This window comes from Bos grunniens, chromosome 12 (genome assembly GCF_055505025.1).
Source record: "Bos grunniens cultivar Pamir isolate PY7600 chromosome 12, Bosgru_T2T1.0, whole genome shotgun sequence".
NCBI classification, from domain to species: Eukaryota; Metazoa; Chordata; class Mammalia; order Artiodactyla; family Bovidae; genus Bos; species Bos grunniens.
The window spans coordinates 36334455-36353370 of NC_141176.1; the positions used below are offsets into that span (position 1 = coordinate 36334455).

General features: G+C 49.3%; 1 protein-coding gene across 1 annotated transcript; it reads left to right on the forward strand.

The window, feature by feature from the left end:
- The first annotated feature begins 8317 nt into the window (after nt 1-8317).
- On the forward strand, nt 8318-10663 carry GJA3 (gap junction protein alpha 3). The gene has a single exon (XM_086329824.1). The coding sequence runs from the start codon at nt 8392-8394 to the stop codon at nt 9613-9615; it is 1224 nt and encodes a 407-aa protein (XP_086185950.1). The 5' UTR covers nt 8318-8391; the 3' UTR covers nt 9616-10663.
- Nucleotides 10664-18916: the final 8253 nt, after the last annotated feature.

Here is an 18916-nt window from a genome sequence, read left to right on the forward strand (position 1 = left end):
ATGAGGTAGCTGGCTGTTGTTAGCAATAAAAAATATTTGACAATTTTAGACATTCTGGACTGGAAGAAAAGAGCAAAGCCTAAAACATACTCTAACCCATGTTTCTACACATTTCTTTTAAAGTGTGGTAGAAACAGCTCAAAAGGCACCTGTTGTCATCTGGACCATGTGCCTGGTGCTTAATCCCATGAGGTCACGTGGACAGGGACCCAGAGCAGAAAGTCAGGAGTTCTTGTGCCAACTTCAGCCCTGCATGCTATGCAACCTCAGGGAAATCACAGAACCTCTCTGGGCATCCATTTTCTGATCTGTAAAGTGAGGATGACAGTAGGGCCACTTCTAAGGTCCTTCCAGCTCTAAGATGCTGCGATTCCATGTTCCTTTCATGGATTATGAATAAGATTCCTGAAAGGTGTCACTGGGATTTACATAGGGAAATTACCTTTTAACTGCATTCATGAGGTCACTGTCTGGTGTACTATTGAGACATGCTGACCTTGTGTTTCAGGCATGATGAGCTGCTCAGAATACAGGAAGCTGTCACACCCTATAGTTTCCTTGATTGTTATTTACTCTTGGCCCAAACCAGCCTTCAGAAGGTTGTGCACTGCCATGAGGGAGACAACTTTTTTTCCACTATTCAGTTATTAAAACCGTGAGGGCTAATGTTGAAGTACATTAAAAGTAACACATCATTACTGCTGCTGCTGCTGCTGCTGCTAAGTCGCTTCAGTCGTGTCCGACTCTGTGCGACCCCATAGACAGCAGCCCACTGGAGTGGGTTGCCATTTCCTTCTCCAATGCATGAAAGTGAAAAATGAAAGTGAAGTCGCTCAGTCGTGTCTGACTCTTAGCGACCTCATGGACTGCAGCCTACCAGGCTCCTCCGTCCATGGAATTTTCTAGGCAAGAGTGCTTAGTGGCGTGCCATTGCCTTCTCCGAACACATCACTAAAATGTCTAAATAAAATGTTTGAGTGAGTGAAAATCACTAATGGTGTTCTTAGGTCTTTCGCAGAGTTCATTCTAGAAATGTGCAACATGGTTTAATAAAGGACGGGAGGAGCTGACGAGGCAGTGGGCAGGGGACTGTTTGAAGGGCTTGGAGAGGGTGCCCAGCGTGGCATGAATAGCCTTGGAAGACAGTCATGTTTCTAATTTCACTGCAGACTATCTACGTTTTCTGTCAACTGAACTGAAGCACGACCAGCTGGTAACTTTCTAGCTTAATATTAGAATTCTAATTGTGGAACTGTTATGTGATACTCCTATCTGGAGGGAATATTTATTTTATTCAAGTATTTTAAGAAAAAATACTATGGCTAAAACCTTAAGTGTACTTTTAATTTTGCCATTCCTGAATATACAAGCTTGAAGACATTTGTTCTTTAACATAGTTGTTTAAATTGCTTTTGACTTAAAATTAGCTCTCACTAAGTTTGTATGTTACAGAAGGTCAAAAACAAAGACTAGTGAGTCCTTCCCTTTGACTAAAAATCAAAGTGTCACCCATATTTACCTTCACCAAATAAAGATTTAGGAGCATGATTTTTTGCATATTCATAAGTAATTAAATTCTGTGAAAGAGAAGATGTGAGAATAATAATAGTAATACATGGATGGCAGGAACTATTATAAATGTTTTCATATATTCTTAATGAATAAATAAGATAATGAAATTAAAATATGAATTTAAAACAGTTTCATGTTTCTGGAGATTTTTTATTTGACAGTAAAATATACAATCCTAGAAATGCTTTAGAATTACTAATAAAGAAGCTGGAAAGTTAGTGTTTTATAATTCCACTAAATCAGTCAGTTCTGGATGAGAGTGATATTTCCTGCCAGAGCTTCAGATTATTGAAAAGTTAAATTTCCATTTAAAATTAGGAAGGGAAACCCCTGGATATAATAAGAAATAATTTTACACTAAGGTCAAGGATACTCTTAAATTGCATATGTGTCATTTACAAAGCCATCAGTAAACACTAAAATCTTCATTATCTATTTAAAAGATCCTTAGGAGTTTTTGGTAGATGTATTCTATGTATTGTGAATACGGTATACATGATAAGACATTGGAAAAAATAACAAACTCTCACTTTTTTCAAGCATATCAAAATTGATTCTTTATTAAAAGAAACACTTCTAGCAAGACTAATACTTTAACAGCCTCAAACAATATTTGGAACCAAACAAAGGAATCTAACTACAGATATCATGGAGTCTTCGCATCATAAGAAAATACCATTAATAATTTTATGCCAATAAATTTGAAACTTGGATGAAATGGAAAATTCTCTAAAAGATATAATTGATCAAAAATGTCTTTAGCAAACCTACTTCTGTTAATAACAGTTAATGAGATTGAATTTGTGATCTAGTCCTCCCAACCACTCAAAATAAACAAAAAGACTTTAGGCCCAAGAGCTTTCATGGGACATTCTTTTTTTTTTTTTTTTTTAGATAAGAAGTAGATTTATTCAGATTCAGAGAGAAGCACACTCCAGAGACAGAGTGTGGGCCATCACAGAGGGTGAGTGCAGCCTATTGGACATTTTTATACAAGCTTTTTACACAGAGAATTTTAAAATAACTTTCTTTTCAAAATCCAATGACAGTACAAAAAAACAATAAGATCAATCTCAAGTATGAACAAACCATAATCTAAAATAAAGTTGTAGCCAGTTTAATTTGATCATATATTAAAGTCATGACCCAAAAGATGCTTCACCATCTAAAAGTCACCATAGATGCAGAGAAAAAAGTATTCCACCAAATCCAATATTCATTCATGATTTAGAAAACAAAGCAAAGACTGAAGGAAAATTTCTCCACCTGATACAAGTTGAAACATCACACTCAATGATAAAACTTCAGAAGCATCATTTTCAGATTGAAACCAGGGAAAATGTCACCATTCAACATTGTACCAGAAGTCCAAGCCAATGCAAGAAGACAAGAAAAAGAAAAAACAGGGATTCAAATTAGAAGAGGAAGAGACACATCTCTCCTTAAGAGGATAGGATTCTGCGTCTTTCACAGAAAATCCAAAGGAATCTCCTGACTGGTCCATCTAGGAGGGGCTTTCTGCCGGGTTGCTGAATACAAGATCAATATACAGAAATAAGGTTCCTGCTGCTGCTGCTGCTGCTAAGTCACTTCAGTCGTGTCCGACTCTGTGCAACCCCATAGATGGCAGCCCTCCAGGCTCCTCTGTCCCTGGAATTTTCCAAGCAAGAGTACTGGACTGGGTTACCATTGCTTTCTCGGAATAAGGTTCCTAGGTACCGATAACAACTACTCAGAAATTATAATGAAGACAACTATTTAGAATGAAGAATTAGAACAACTACAAAGTTATCTCAGAATAAGTCTAACAAAAGGTGTGTAAGACCTTTTGGGACAGCATCCTAATGGCATAAAGATGCCCTTCATCTATGGAGCAGTAGTGCTCAGCAGTGGGAGCACTAGATTGTACAGAGGTAAATTTGATTCATCTGTGAATTCCATGCAATTCCAATCAAAACTGTGTCTCAGATTTTTGTGGAACTTGACAAGTTCTGCCTAAACTTCATATGCAAGAAATAAAAATAAATTGTTGTGACAAATATGAAGAATGAAGCTGGAGGACTTGTCTTTTGAAGCGTGAAGTGTGTCTGCAGCCACTACCACTGGGTGTCCTGCCTCTTGCTGTGGTCAGTCCCTTTCTTCTGGAGAACAAGTGTCCCGTTAGTCAGTGTGAAACTTTGGAGGTTTGGCTTTTTCCTCTTTCATGCTTGTCTCTGTGGTTGATCTTTTCTGTGCAGGCTCTTACAGGCCTGGCTTCCATCTTGCTCTTGGGATTCCAAAGTTATGTGTTGGGGTCATCTCCAAAGAGCAGAAGAAGAATGAATCTTTTGTTATTTTAAGAAACTTATTTTCAGTTCTATTTCCTCTTTAAAGAGTCAGACCAAAATTATAAAAAGGTGTGATAAGTATGATAAAGGTGGTGCTAGAGGTAAAGTGAAGAGGACCTAAAAAGCCTCTTGATAAAAGTGAAAGAGGAGAGTGAAAAAGTTGGCTTAAAGTTCAACATTCAGAAAACTAAGATCATGGCATCTGGTCCCATCACTTCATGGGAAATAGATGGGGAAACAGTGGAAACAGCGTCAGACTTTTTTTTGGGGGGCTCCAAAATCACTGCAGATGGTGACTGCAGCCATGAAATTAAAAGACACTTACTCCTTGGACGAAAAGTTATGACCAACCTAGATAGCATATTGAAAAGCAGAGACATTCCTTTGCCAACGAAGGTCCTTCTAGTCAAGGCTATGGTTTTTCCAGTGGTCACGTATGGATGTGAGAGTTGGACTGTGAAGAAAGCTGAGCGCCGAAGAATTGATGCTTTTGAACTGTAGTGTTGGAGAAGACTCGAGAGTCCCTTGGACTGCAAGGAGATCCAACCAGTCCATTCTGAAGGAGATCAGCCCTGGGATTTCTTGGGAAGAAATGATGCTAAAGCTGAAACTCCAGTACTTTGGCCACCTCATGTGAAGAGTTGACTCATTGGAAAAGACTCTGATGCTGGGAGGGATTGGGGAAAGGAGGAGAAGGGGACGACAGAGGATGAGATGGCTGGATGGCATCACTGACTCGATGGACGTGAGTCAGAGTGAACTCCGGGAGTTGGTGATGGACAGGGAGGCCTGGCGTGCTGCAATTCATGGGGTCGCAAAGAGTCGGACACGACTGAGCGACTGAACTGAACTGAACTGAGAGGTAAAGAACCCGCCTGCCAATGCAGGAGACATAAGAGATGCAAGCTCAGTCCTGGGTTGGGAAGATCCCCTGGAGGAGGGCATGGCAACCCACTCTAGTGTTCTTGCCTGGAGAATCCCATGGACACAGGAGCCCGGCAGGCTATGGTCGATAGGGTCACAAACAGTTGGACACGACTGAAGCGACATAGCATGCATTGTTGTTCAGTTGCTCAGTCATGTCTGACTCTTTGTGACCCCATGGACTGCAGCACCCCAGGCTTCCCTGTCCTTCACCATCTCCTGGAGTTTGCTTAAACTCAAGTCCATTGAGTCGGTGATGTCCATTGTGTCAGTATGCATGCAGGTACATAATACCATAGTCTAGGTTTCTTGGCATCTAGAAATTACTGTCTTAAGTGTGAGAGCTGGAAACAGGCATGTAAAATATGAAAAAAAAAAAAAGCGAAAGAAACAGTCTTTCCAATGGCTAAAAAGATAACCAGATAAGCCCACTTTTCACTATACCAAACCCACTTTTCACGGCCTACCAAGTCCTTTTAGCTTTGTACCAAGTCAGGGATTGCAAAAAAATAGCATTAGGGCCACCACTGCCCATGCCAAACCCTGGCAAACCCTGGCAAACGTTACTAGTTAAACATAGAACTCTCTGGTTTAGCCTGTACGTCAGTATCCAGATCCTACTTGTGGTGTTCCAGAAAATCACAAGAAAACACGGAATGAATATGCCTGGTCATTCTATTGCCTCCAATTTATAAACCAAGTAGGAGTGTTTCTAGTGTCAGTCTGTTACAAAAGGGAATCTAGTGCAATGCAAATTGTACATTTTGCTCTTGTTCATTCTAGAGTCTCAACTAAAACTGGCATTTTCAGATGGCCAGCTTATGGTCCTCTGGATGCTGGAGCACCTGACTTGATCTCCAGCCCCTCTGCACTGCCCTCCCCACCCCCACCCCCGCCCCCGTCCGTCCCCATCCCAGTCCTTAGAGGACTTCCTCAGTGCTGTCTCAGGGCACTGAGGAGGTCCGTGATGACTCGACCTCTAATGCGTGTCTAATAGACATTTCAGGCTGAACGTTCCTAAATAAAACTGATCGTCCTCTGCCCCCGCCCCTCACCCTCCACCCTGTGACCCTCTGCTTTCACCCTTGCCCTGGAGATAGTTCTCAGCACCAGTACCACTGGTCCCATAAAGACATGGGATTGTATCACAGCTGTTCAACCCCCTCCCCCCACCCAGTATCTTCCCAACTCACCCGGAGTCAGAGCCCAGGTTCTGGTCACTGACCATTGTGGTCCACCTGCCTCCCCTTCACCAGATCTCTGATCTGCTCCACCAGTCTCACCCCCACCCGACACCCACTCCCCTCCTCACCTCTACCTCCCACCCCCCTCCCCCTCCCCACTGGGGTCTCCTCTGCTCAGTCCTCATTTGCCCTGCCCAGCAGGCTTGCTCCCCTCTGAGAGCCTTGTTATGCCCGGGTTCTCCTTAAGCCCCGCCTCCTCCACCCCCAGCTCCCGGCTTCTCCAGGGCACCCCGGCTCGACTGCTATGTTCCCACATTGCAAACTCTTCTTCTGCAGCTCAGGGCCTGTCCTTGCCTGAAAGACGCCCTCTTGACTCGGGAGAGGAGTCTCATCTCCCTGCAGCTGCCCCTCCCTTCCCCCATCGCCCCCGCCCCCTCCCTCCTCCGGGCGACAGGAGCCTCCACCGCCCATCCTCCTCCGGGGAACAGGTTGACAGGTCCCCCTCACCCTCGGGTCTCCAACCCGCCCCACGTGCTCCCCGGGCCTGGCCCGCGGCCGGGTCACTGGAAGGGCGTCCGTGGCCTCCTCGTCGTGAGATCAAAGGGCCTCTTCTCTGCTGCTTCTCCCGGAGTGGACGCCTTAGTCACCGGCTCCCCCGAAGCCCGCCAGCGTCCCCAACTCCGCGGGTCCAGCCCCTCGGGCCATTCTCTGGCCTCCGGCCTCTGGGGGGGCCCTCACAGGTGCGCCACCCCCCCCCCGCACCTGCTGCCCCACGGGGTCTGGTCTGGGGAAGCTGGGGTTGCTGTTTGACTCTGTACCCCTAAGGTTAGAATTTCCTAGAAGTCACTTTTCCCAGAAGACTCAGGGGAAAATAGTAATACAGATAACAGATAAAACAAGATTTCAGAGCATACGCTCCCTGGAGCACGCGCGGCCCCCACCCAGGGCCCTGCCTCCGTCCAGGCTCAGCCCTGGCCCTCCCCCCGTAGTTGGACCCCCCACTACCCTCCCGGCTGGGAGACCTCTCCAGCTGGTCTCCCTCCAACCGGTCCTTCCTTCCGCAGGACACGGGGCCATGCGGCTGCCCCGCCCCAGCACTGCAGCCCGCAGTCCAGCCCAACAGGCGCAGGACACAGGCCCCTTCCTTCGGGAAGGACAGGCTAGGGCCCCGCGCCCAGGGCCCGTCCTCCCTGCGTCTGCACGCACACCAGTCCTGCTCTGTTTCATTTTCACGACGTGTTCCTTTCTGTCCTCCCCGCCACCCATCGACCCTCCTATCACCCGCCGGCCTTCGGCAGTCACCCGAGACCTCACGAGGCCCTTCTTTCTGAACGACACCAGCTGTCAGGTTAGGAATCGGCCCAGCTGTGTGCAGAGCGAGGAGGCCGGGAGTGGGCTGGGGCTTCTCTCAGGCAGTCCTCCTCGTGGCCTGCAGTTGCCTCCCTCCTGCTGGCACCTGTGCAGCATGACCTCTGCTCAGGGCCACAGGTGCTGGGGACAGTTACCAAACCCTCCTCAGGGAGAGACACAGGCATGCTCACAACTGTGCCTGCATCGGTGCACACACACACACACCTGTACTTGCACCCATACATATACATACACACACCTGGACATGTACATACAAACACACCTGTGCCTGCACACATACACATACACCTATACATGTACACACACACACCCATAATGTACACACAGACCTATACATGTGTGCACACACATGTATATGCACATACATACACCTGTGACTTCACATGTACATACACACAGCTGTACATGTATACACACACCTGTGTCTGCACACATACACACACATGCACACCTGTACATGTACACTTTGCATGAACATACACCTGTGCATGTGCACACACCTGTACATGCACATGTGCATATACACACCTGTACATGCACATACACACACCTGTACATGTACACACACAGCTGTACATGCGCACACACCTGTGCATGTACACACATCTGTACATGCACATACAGACCTGCTCTTTCACGTGTGCATACACACCTGTATGTGTGCATACACGCAGCTGTACATGCACACACACTCCTGTGCTTCACATGTACATACACACCTGTATATGTATACACACACCTGTGCCTGCACACACACGTGTACATGTACATGCACAGCTGGGCATGTACACACACCTGTGCATGTACATACACACCTGCTCCTGCATACCCGCATGGACACTCACAACCTTCCCTGGAGGGTTCCCGCTGGGGAGGGTGAGCACAGCTCCCCATGACAGCATATCCCACGCACATCGGGGCCCAGGGCTGCCCGGGGGCCGTGCCCTCAGCTCGCCTGGCCGGCCTAGGCCTAGTAACGAGCCTGTTCCCCTGCAGGTTAGCAGTCTGAAGCGATGGGCGACTGGAGCTTCCTGGGGAGACTCCTAGAGAACGCCCAGGAGCACTCCACTGTCATCGGCAAGGTCTGGCTGACGGTGCTGTTCATCTTCAGGATTCTGGTGCTGGGGGCCGCGGCCGAAGAGGTGTGGGGGGACGAGCAGTCGGACTTCACCTGCAACACGCAGCAGCCCGGCTGCGAGAACGTGTGCTACGACCGCGCCTTCCCCATCTCGCATGTGCGATTCTGGGTGCTGCAGATCATTTTCGTGTCCACGCCCACGCTCATCTACCTGGGCCACGTGCTGCACCTGGTGCGCATGGAAGAGAAGCGGAAGGAGCGTGAGGAGGAGCCGCCGAAGGCCGCCGGCCCAGAGGGGCACCAGGACCCGGCCCCCGTGCGCGACGACCGCGGCAAGGTGCGCATCGCCGGCGCCCTGCTCCGCACCTACGTCTTCAACATCATCTTCAAGACGCTGTTCGAGGTGGGCTTCATCGCCGGGCAGTACTTCCTGTACGGCTTCCAGCTGAAGCCGCTATACCGCTGCGACCGCTGGCCCTGCCCCAACACGGTGGACTGCTTCATCTCACGGCCCACGGAGAAGACCATCTTCATCCTCTTCATGCTGGCCGTGGCCTGCGTGTCCCTGCTCCTCAACGTGCTGGAGATCTACCACCTGGGCTGGAAGAAGCTGAAACAGGGGATGACCAGCCCCTTCCGCCCGGACACCCCTGGTTCCAGGGCGGGATCCGTAAAGCCGGTGGGGGGGAGCCCCCTCCTCCTGCCCCCCAACTCCGCCCCGCCCGCCGTCACCATCGGGTTCCCGCCCTACTACGCGCCCTCTGCCTCCTCCCTGGGGCAGGCGTCTGCCCCGGGCTACCCCGAGCCTCCCCTGCCCGCGGCCCTGCCCGGGACCCCCGGCACCCCCGGCGGCGGCGGCAACCAGGGCCTGCGCGCCCCGGCGCAGAACTGGGCTAACCGTGAGGCCGAGCCGCAAACTTCGTCCAGGAAGGCCTCCCCGCCCGCGCCGACGCCGCCTGCAGCCGAGAGCCCCGGGGGTGGCCCCCAGCAGTCCCTTCCGGAGGGGGCGGCGGGGAGCTCGGGCGACAGCGACGGGGAGGGGGCGGTGACGGCCGTGGAGCTGCACGCGCCCCCCGAGCACCCCGCAGACCCCGGCCGGTCCAGCAAGGCCAGTAAGTCCAGCGGCGGCCGGGCCAGGGCCGGCGACTTGGCCATCTAGCAGCGGCCCAGCGTCCAGGCCCAGGGCGCTCACCGGCGGGGGGCGGCCTGGAGGCGGGAGGGGCTGGAGCGGGTGGAGGGGGCGAGCGAGGGTCGGGTCCGTGTGTCAGTGCTTGCTGTTCCTAGCGCTGTGAGGTAGTGAGGGGCGCATCCGAGACGGGAGGGGGCACAGGGGCCGGGGCCTCCAAAGATTGTCCCAGCAGCCTGCGCGCCCGGAGCCCGGAGGCCTTCCCGGAGATGCTGCGGCCCGGTGGGGGCTGTGGTGTCTGCTGTGGGAAGGCAGAGGGTCTGTGTCACTTCAGGTTGGGGTCAACGGTTTTCCAGCCCTATGCCCCCCGAGGCTTTGGACCGCCCAGCAAGTCTAGAAGCTCTTAGTCTTATCTCTGTTTGAGACTTTAACTTAGAGTTGAATTTCATTTGGGATATTTGCCAAACAGTACTAAAAAAAGATTCCATACAGTCACTGAGTTTCTGACAGGTCTCTGAAGCCCAGGACATCAAACCACACCCTTCATGACAACTGAGGAGCAGCCACCCTCCAGGGGCAGAGATGTGGCGGGCAGGCAGGAGAGCCTGCAAGAGGCGGACCCTTTAGATAAGTTTGAATGGCCAAGGAAACTGAGTAAAAGTGTGACAAGTATGCCTTAGGTATTTATTTTTTAAATGGCATTTTGTGCTTTGATATGAATTGTACAGATATGCCTATTTTTCCCCATTTACTATCTTTCAGGAAAAATGAAGCAAATAGTCCTATTAAAATGGATACTGATCAAAAGAGTGCAAATTTGTCCTTTGCATACTAGTAAAGATTTGAACTTTAAAAGAAATTCTTCGACTTTATGAGTCAGTTAATTACTGTGAAAATGTACCATATACAACTGAAGCCAGCGTTGGAAAATCTCTAAGTGCAGTTCAAATGCTTGAAGTTGTGAAGTTTTTGAATGGGAGGTTAAAAGTTAACTACTGTTGCCAGAAAACTTATTTATACAGATGAATCCATGACCTACATTTTTTTAACAGTACAAAATAAAACTCCTCAAGTCTCCTAACCATTCTTTGTGGGTAGCCTGTTTGCTTTTGGAGGTGTGAGTGACAGTGTCGTGGTTGCACACATGGGTACTGGTTGGGACAGGGCCTTAAGGTGTCCACACTGTTGCTACACTGACTGCAGAGGCAGGTTCTGTGCACCCGTGGCTGGACGACAGCACAGGGTCCCAGTGGCTCCTTGTTTACAAGCTAGTGAACGGTGGTGATGCTGAGCCTGGTGCTTGTCACACCTCACCTCGAACCTCCCCTGCATCTCATCAGTCCTTGTCCCCAAAACTGTACCTTGTCCCACCTGGTTCATTTTTTACGAATAACTTTACCTTCCTGATGATGTATGTGGGGCCACACTCCACGGCAGACTGTGTTTTATATCATAAACAGTGACCCACTGACAATATGATGAAAGGATGACTGTGTGGAGCTGGCTGGTACTGCCTGCTTGGAAGGCACATCCCTTCTCAGCCTCGCTGAAGGCATGGTTAAGAAACTAGCTCTTTAACCATTAACACAACAGGAGAATCTCCATCTGGCATGTCTGCACAGCCAGGTCTCCGAGACCGCCTCCATACTCAGATGATTTAGTCTGGATGAGACACAAAACAGCCACCAGGAACCCTCACATTTTGGAGTTGACCCATTTGGCAAACCTAGCTGAAGCTGGAACAGTCCTTCCCTGTTCCCCTGTGTTCCAGGACTCAAGATTTTCTCCACTCACCATCTAAGCTTTGCCTTGAGACACTATCCCTGATGAGAAGTGGTCCGTGGCCTCTGTATAGAGGGGGGTGGGACCGCAGGAGGCCCAAGGGCCAGGAATGGACACCCTGAGACTGTCCCGCCCAGCCTCTGTCTTGCCAGGTCCCCCATGGATTGAGGGATGGGCAGGACAGGCAGGGCCACCTGGAAGGGGCACCCCCTCATCCCCACCCCTGCACTTCAAATGGGCTGGGTCCAGCTTGGGTTCTGCTCGAACCGTCTAAACTTCCTCTGACGCAGGTTGGAGCAGGGGAGGGTATGGTTTCAGAGACACTCTCTCCTGGCCAGGCTGGGGGATTCCTTCTGTAAAACCAGCTCTACTGAGACAGACTTCGAGTTTCCCCTGAGTGGGTCAAAGTGCCACCAGCTCTGGGGCTAAACCCCTCATCCATGGGCTCCTGTGCCCCTCTGGTCACCTCTCCTTCAGGTCCTCACCCCAGGGCTCCACACTTCCATGGCAGGGGACGCAGGTTCAATCCCTGGTCAGGGAACTAAGATCCCACAAGCTGCGTGGCAAATAAATAAATAAATAAAAGTTTAAAAAAGAAATGAAATGAGGCTCCATGAGTGAGATTAAACAGAAACAACAGAAAGCAGAAATAGACCTACAAGGAATTCAGATTCTAGACTTATCAGAGTATAATTGAATTATGCCTACTATGTCTAAAGAATTAAAAGGCAAGGTTAATAGTAAGTGCAGAGAACAAGAAATTATAAAACTAATGACCAAACAGAAGATCTAGAAATTTTAAAAAATAATAGTTGAAATTTAAGACAATGAATAGATTTAACACACAGCTGAAGAAATACTAAAGGTACAGTTGAAGGGATGACTAGAATGCTGCTCAGAGAGTCACAGAAATGGGAAGCATGAAAAAGAAGTTCCATGTCATGAGGACAGAGACGGAGGGTCCCAGGCATGCCTAATCAGTAACCAGGAGGACAGGGAACAGAGAGGAGCAGAGACAATATTTGAAAAGACACAGCTGAGAATTTGCCAGGATTAATCAAAGATCCAACCCAAAGCTTCAAAAGCCCAATAAAGCTCAAGTCAAAGGAAAAAAAATCTATACCAAGACACGTGATACTGAAAGTACAAAGACCAAAGCAGGAAGAAAAATGTGCAGGACATTTAAAATCCCACCCAGAGATAAATCTTTGCTAACATTTTTATTTTTTATAGATATTTTCTAAGTGATCATATTTATTCTGATATTTTTCCTACTATATTATGAACATTTCTTCAGGTTAATACATTTTCTTCAAATTCATAATTTTAAAGGCTTCTTGACTTTCTACCATATAAATATATGATAATTTGTTTAAGCAGAATCTATATGTTGGACCTGTAAATTATTTCCAGTTTTTTACTATTTTAAATAATGTATGTTGTTCATAAATCTCTTCCACATCCCTGTTTCATTAGGACACATTTGTAGAAGTGGAATTACTGATCAAAAGACACAAACTGCACTGAGAGTTGTGATGTATCTGTCCCTCTGCTTCCCAAAGAGACCAGCACTCCCATGGGAGGACACCTCCCCACCCAAGGTCACTCCAGCGAATTCCAAACAGCTTGGTGGACACACTTCCTAAATCGACCAACTCTCACATACACATGGATCCAAAGCCAAACAATCCAATGCTTCTAAACTAGTAAAAGGGCATCAGTTCCTACACTGCGTGAGGACTAAAGTGACCCAGAAAGAAAGAAAAGAAAGTGAAGTCACTCAGTCGTGTCCGACTCTTTGCGACCTCGTGGACTATAGCCCACCAGGCTCCTCTGTCCACGGGATTCCCTAGGCAAGTGACCCAAGTCCCTCAGGAATGTTAAAAATAACAAGCATTTGCAAACCTTTTCAGCTCTTTCAAAATTTTGCCTCCCTGTTTCCCAAAATGACTGTGCTTCATTCATTTGAACAAAACAGTTTAAAATGCAGTCGTCATCTATTCTATGCCTCCAAGAGTCAGGCTGCTGTTTATAATAAAGGTGGTCTTAGTTCACGCCGCGTGACCAAGGGCATTCAGCCTCTAATCACAGCCATAATCTCGCTTTCACATTCTCTCTGGTCCATCCTACTTGACCCTGCTTATTGAAGCACTTTCATTGTGCTGGCTCAAAGGACAAGAGATGAGCAGGGACAAAAGTGAGGTCTGAGGGTTGTGTTTATGCTTGTCCTCTATCCAACTCCTCTGTCGATGAATAAATTCCCTGGAATCTGGCCAAGTCACATGATGGAAAACTCTGATTCCCAAAAAGCATTCCTGGTGCTTTTTTAAAGCATCGCGATCTGCCCAGGTCGAAAGAGAAAGTTCTGACTGTTCACAATAGGAGCACAGCTAGCTAGGTAGCCAGCTGTATCTGCCAGGGTTCCTCCAATCTCCTGTGAAGGGATGGATAGTTAATATTTTAGATGTTTCAAGCCAGACAGTCTCTGGTGGCACTGCTCAGTTCTTTTGCCACTGCTTGAAGGCAGGCAGACTCTGAGCCCCTGTGGCCTGAGCGCCAGAAACCATCCCAGTTCCCCAGAGATCCAGGGAATGACCTAGCTGGCAGGCAGCAGCTTCCCTTGGTGCTCACCTGACTGTCACCTCCAGGGTCCCCTCCAGCCCTGAGATTCTTTGAATCTGTCACTAGGTTTGGCATTTGACATTTGGAGTTAGGCTGTCCCATGTCAGCTGGTGTAGGGATTTGAGGGTGGAGGCAAAGGAAATTCCGCTGATATGCAGAGATGGACCCCTGCAGCCCCATGGTCTAGCTCCTAGACATGCCCTGTTGGTCCTTCTCTCTCTTCCCATTACATGTGGCCATTCCCAGAGTCCCTGTCCTTTTCTCTCCTCCCTTTAGAGTTTTCTGATAGCCTGTCCACACCTAGTCTGATCTGTGATCAAGGAGGTGCCCCCAGTCTTCAGGGCCCCACCTGGATCCCAGACAGAACACAGCCAAAGCTGACAGAGGGTTGGCCAGGGCTGGACGCTGTTCCTGATGGGCCTCCTTCAAAACCTCAAAACGACCACCACCTCCCTTTCCCTCTATCCCAAATCGTGTCCCCTCTTCAGCCCATTTCTGTGCTGGCAAGTCTCACATTTGTTTCTGCCACCTGCTCCCTGGCCATTCAACTGTGTTCTCTGCCTGCAGGCTGGGCCCTGTTCAGCCCATCTGGAACAAAACCATTCAGATTTATATTTTAAAGCTCTATTTTAAAGTCACACACCTACTTACAAACCATCTGTGAGTCCCATTTAAATAAAGCTTCGAAAAAAATAAATAAATAAATAAAGCTTTGAGGCCGCATGATCCAGCTCCAGCTGCTACTGGCTTTTTGGGGCACCGTTTTCCTGCGTGGACTCTGCACCTGCACTGAGGGAGACCACCCACAGTACCCACTGTTCTCCCAGTGCAGGTCCTTCCTCAGGAACTGCTCCTCTTAGTCTCTGAGAGTTGAATGTCTTCTGTCTTTCCCAAACCATTCTCCATCCCAATTTCAAGTCCAACCCCTCCAGACATCTCCCCACACCACCGAGGTGGACGGCAGCTCCTTCAGCCTCCTTGCACCACAGCCCTGAGTTTGCAGCCTTCTCATCCCCTGGGTCACGTGTCATCCAAAGGTGCAGGTGTGCCTGCCGGTATCCAGGCTCCCTGATTGCTCTGTGACCATGTGTCCCCTGAGTTGTCTTGTCCACTGCTGATGCCAATCAATACTGACCATGTGAAGAAGCATGGGTGAGGGAATAGTGCTGTTTCTACCATTCCTGGGGAGAAGATCCTTTGTGTTTGGGGGCTGAGGTTTTGTTTTGTTCTCTTTTAAGACTGGCACAGACACGTATTTTACAGGCGAGTCTTAATCTTAAAATAATCAGCAGCAATGAGTAAAGTACAAGGGAGGCCTTTTCCCAATGACCTTATGCTTAAAAAATTTTAAGAAGTCATAGTAAACTACAGAAATAGTTTACGTAATCAACAATACTCAGAGAAACTACGTAAAAAATACTTATGCTCTATCGGTGCAAAAGTGGAATATGAATGTAATTGTATTTATATACCAGTTATGTGCGCATACAGGTAAGGACCAGGTGGGCAGAATGTGAATACTCCCAAGAGGATGAACTTTCAGATATATTTGCTGTATTAAGATGTTTCCCCCTTATGGGAAAAATTTAGTATTCTTTATTCTTTCCACAAAATAATCTGGCCCAAAATATTTTTTCAAGTCTAAAGCAGAATATTTACCAAAAAGAATGAGAATTGTCCAGAAAGCCATTACTTACACATCCTAATTCCAAAATGTAGTCACTTTCTACCACCTCTAAAAAGCTCTCTAGAATCTTCTTTGCCTCCTCCCCTGTTTCCTGAGTGTTACCGTGTGCATCCATCAGCCTCTCCCCACAGGGTCACTGAGTGGCTGTGGCCTTCGGTTGCATGCTGACTGAAAGTTTGACCACATGATTATTTCAGAGATTCAGTTCAACAAAGTGGAGTTCTGGGCCACATCACTAGGCTAGGGGAGAAGGAGAAAGACAAACGGGGATTTAAATAAATACCTCTTATTTCAGAAGGTTTGCTTTTTCACAAATATCTAGATTTGAGAGCTTCTATAATCTGTCCTGGTGATGCTAGTAGTAAAGAATCCAGCTGCCAATACAGAAGACTCAGGTTCTATCCCTGGGTCAGGAAGACCCCTGGAGAAGGAAATGGCAACACACTCCAGTATTCTTGCCTGGGAAATGTCATGGACAGAGAGCCTACTGGGCTACAGTCCGTGGGGAAGCAAAGAGTTGGACACGACTTAGCAGGGACCCACATAATCTACCACAAAGCTGACTTCAGTTACAAAGGTGACCTGCTTCTCTCCTGACTCATACTCCCCCGTGTCACTGGAAATGTCCCCCATGTTGCCAGCGGGTAAACCTGGTCCCTTCTGGCACACCAGGTCATGTGTGTGTGTGCGCGTGTGTGAATGTGCCCAACCAACAAACACAAGACTTCCAAACTGTGGGGCCTGGAGCTGCTTCACCAGCTACCAGGTTGTCAGAACACAGTTTTTTCACCCAAAGGAGTGAGCTCAAGTGTACCTAGACAGGTCCCCAGACAACAGCTAGTACTTTAATACAGATTTTTTTTTTTCTTTCTTTCAAGTTCTGGGGAAAGGGCATGATTTTCCTTCTGCAGCTTGTCAACTGAAATTTTGTAAGAATTTTGTCAGTCGACATCCTGTAATAATAGTAATAAGGGCCGCCCTTCAGCACCCACTGTGCCCAAGCATGGCTGCAAGGCTAGACCCTCCTCTGTACTGGGGTGGGAAGTGGGGGCCGGCCCGCCTGTGATGGGGGCGGGGGCGCAGTCTACAGGCACAAAACACGACCAGAACGGAACCAGGCGGAGAAAGATGGACTTTGCAGAAGGGGCAGCAGGTGCGGCTGACCTGAGCCATCTGGTGGGAAGCCCCCGGGAGAAGCGACACGGCACGGATGCCCTGTCGCCTCTAGAGGATCCTCTGTCTGCCGACTGGGTACAAACCAAGGCCTCCCCGGCGGACCTCAGAGTGGCTGGTACTCCATCCAGGCCTCTCGAGTCGCTGCCACTTCTGGGTCAGCAACCCCGTTAAAAAACGAGCAATCAGATGTTTTAAAAAGATTGTGTGGAAACCGTGCCAGCAGCGCGCTCAGCCCGCCCCTCGCGGCCTGCTCTGAGGAACCAGTGAGCTCTGTGGCCAATCCGGGCCACACCAGAGCAAGGTGCTCCGCGTACCCAGGACCCCGGGCATCCGGGACCCCCAGCGTTTGAGATCCCCAGCATTCGTTGTATCCAGGAGCCTCGCGCATCCGGGACCCCAGCATCCAGGGACCCGCGGATCTGGGCACCCCGCGCATCCGGGACCCCCAGCATCCGAGGACCTCACGCCGGCTCTTTGGCGCAAAAGCAGCCCCACCCCCGGCGCAAACCAACCCCTCGCCGGCCGCCTAGCGCCTCCCAGATGGTGACTCTACCCGGGATCACGCTGTTGGAGCCTCGGCCCCAGGGGCCCCGAACACAGCGCTTTGTCCACCGCTCAGCCAGACTCGGGCTCGGGGGTCTGCGGAACCGCGGGAGAAAGGCGTACGCCCTCCCCCCGCCCACTGAGCACGAGACAGGAGTCCCTGACTGCAGACTTGCCCCGCGCCCCGGTCCCTCTCCTTCCCCATCCATCTGTCTCTCTGCAGTCAGTCCTGTGTGACCGCGGGGACTCCGCGAGGACTGCTGTCCACCCCCGCCCCCTGCAACCCCAGGTGCGCCCTGGTTGGGGGACGGGCGGCTGGGACCCACGAGCAACCCCGGACACACCTGATTCCTCTCTGGGGCGAAATCACGACCCAGGTGAGGAAGGGGCGCACCTTGACTTCGCACAAAAAACAGCGAATTAATAATCACGCTCCAGCTGAGGCTCAAGTGCATGTGTGCTGAGTCGCTCACTCCTGTCCTACTCTTTTGAGACCCCACAAACTAGCCCGCCGGGCTCCTCTGTCCATGGGCTTCTCCAGGCAGGAATACTGGAGTAGGATGCCATAAAAGATGACTCTTAAGTATGCAACCATGGGGGGAGTGGGGGTGGTGGGGACCAGCTGCTGTCGCCAGGATGGAGGGAGACTGCCCATCCCACCCGGGTGGACCTGGTGCGCCCGTGGTCTGCTGGGGACAGAGGTGGGTTAGGGGCCAACACTGAGGTTTCCTAGAACCCTGGTGGCCTGAAGCCTTAAATTTAAGAGGCGCCAGCCCCTTCCCTCCTCTCCCTCCGCCAGGCCCCACACCGATATCGCAAAGGGAAGGGTGCGGGTCCGAAATTTCCCGGCAGAGATCACCCGGTCCTGATCCTCCACCTCCATTCAATGCTCCCTCCCGTCCTGTCCCTGGACCCATGTCTCCCTTTCCTTCAGTCACCTCACTTTGGGAAGAGTCACTCCTTGACAAATGCACCTAAGAGGTAAACTTTCTGAAAACTTTTATATCTGAACACATCCTGGTAGTTTGAGATAACGAATTCCAAACTGGAATAATCATTTTTTTGTTGGAATCTTAAAGGCACTGGGGCATCGTTTTCTAACTCGCAGCACTGCTGTTAAAAAGCCTGATGACACTCGCACTCCCTAGCTTGTTTGGGTTTTTTTTTTTGTTTTTTTTTTTTTTTTATTCTGCCTCTGGTGAACCCTTTAGAACCTTTTCTTCACATGCAGATTTTTTCCCAGCATTGTGTCTTGGTCTGAGTCCCTGAAGTAATCACTCTGTGGGCTGGGGGCCCTTTCACCCGGGGTGACCTGCTCCTTCTTCCTCCCCTTCATTTTCTTCTTTCTGGAAGTCTGCCTGTTTCACGTTGCACCTCCTGAACCTTGAGTTTTCTTCTCTTTGCCTTTCTTCATCTTCTTACAGGACTTTATGAAAATCTTCTCAAACTTGTTATTTACTTGATATTTCCAATATTTTTCTTTTCTTGTCTTACATTCCTTTTCCATAGCCTCTGTTTACTGTG

Excerpts from the sequence above, each read along its gene's own strand:
- GJA3 (XM_086329824.1), top strand. The coding sequence starts at position 8,392 with ATGGGCGACTGGAGCTTCCTGGGGAGACTCCTAGAGAACGCCCAGGAG.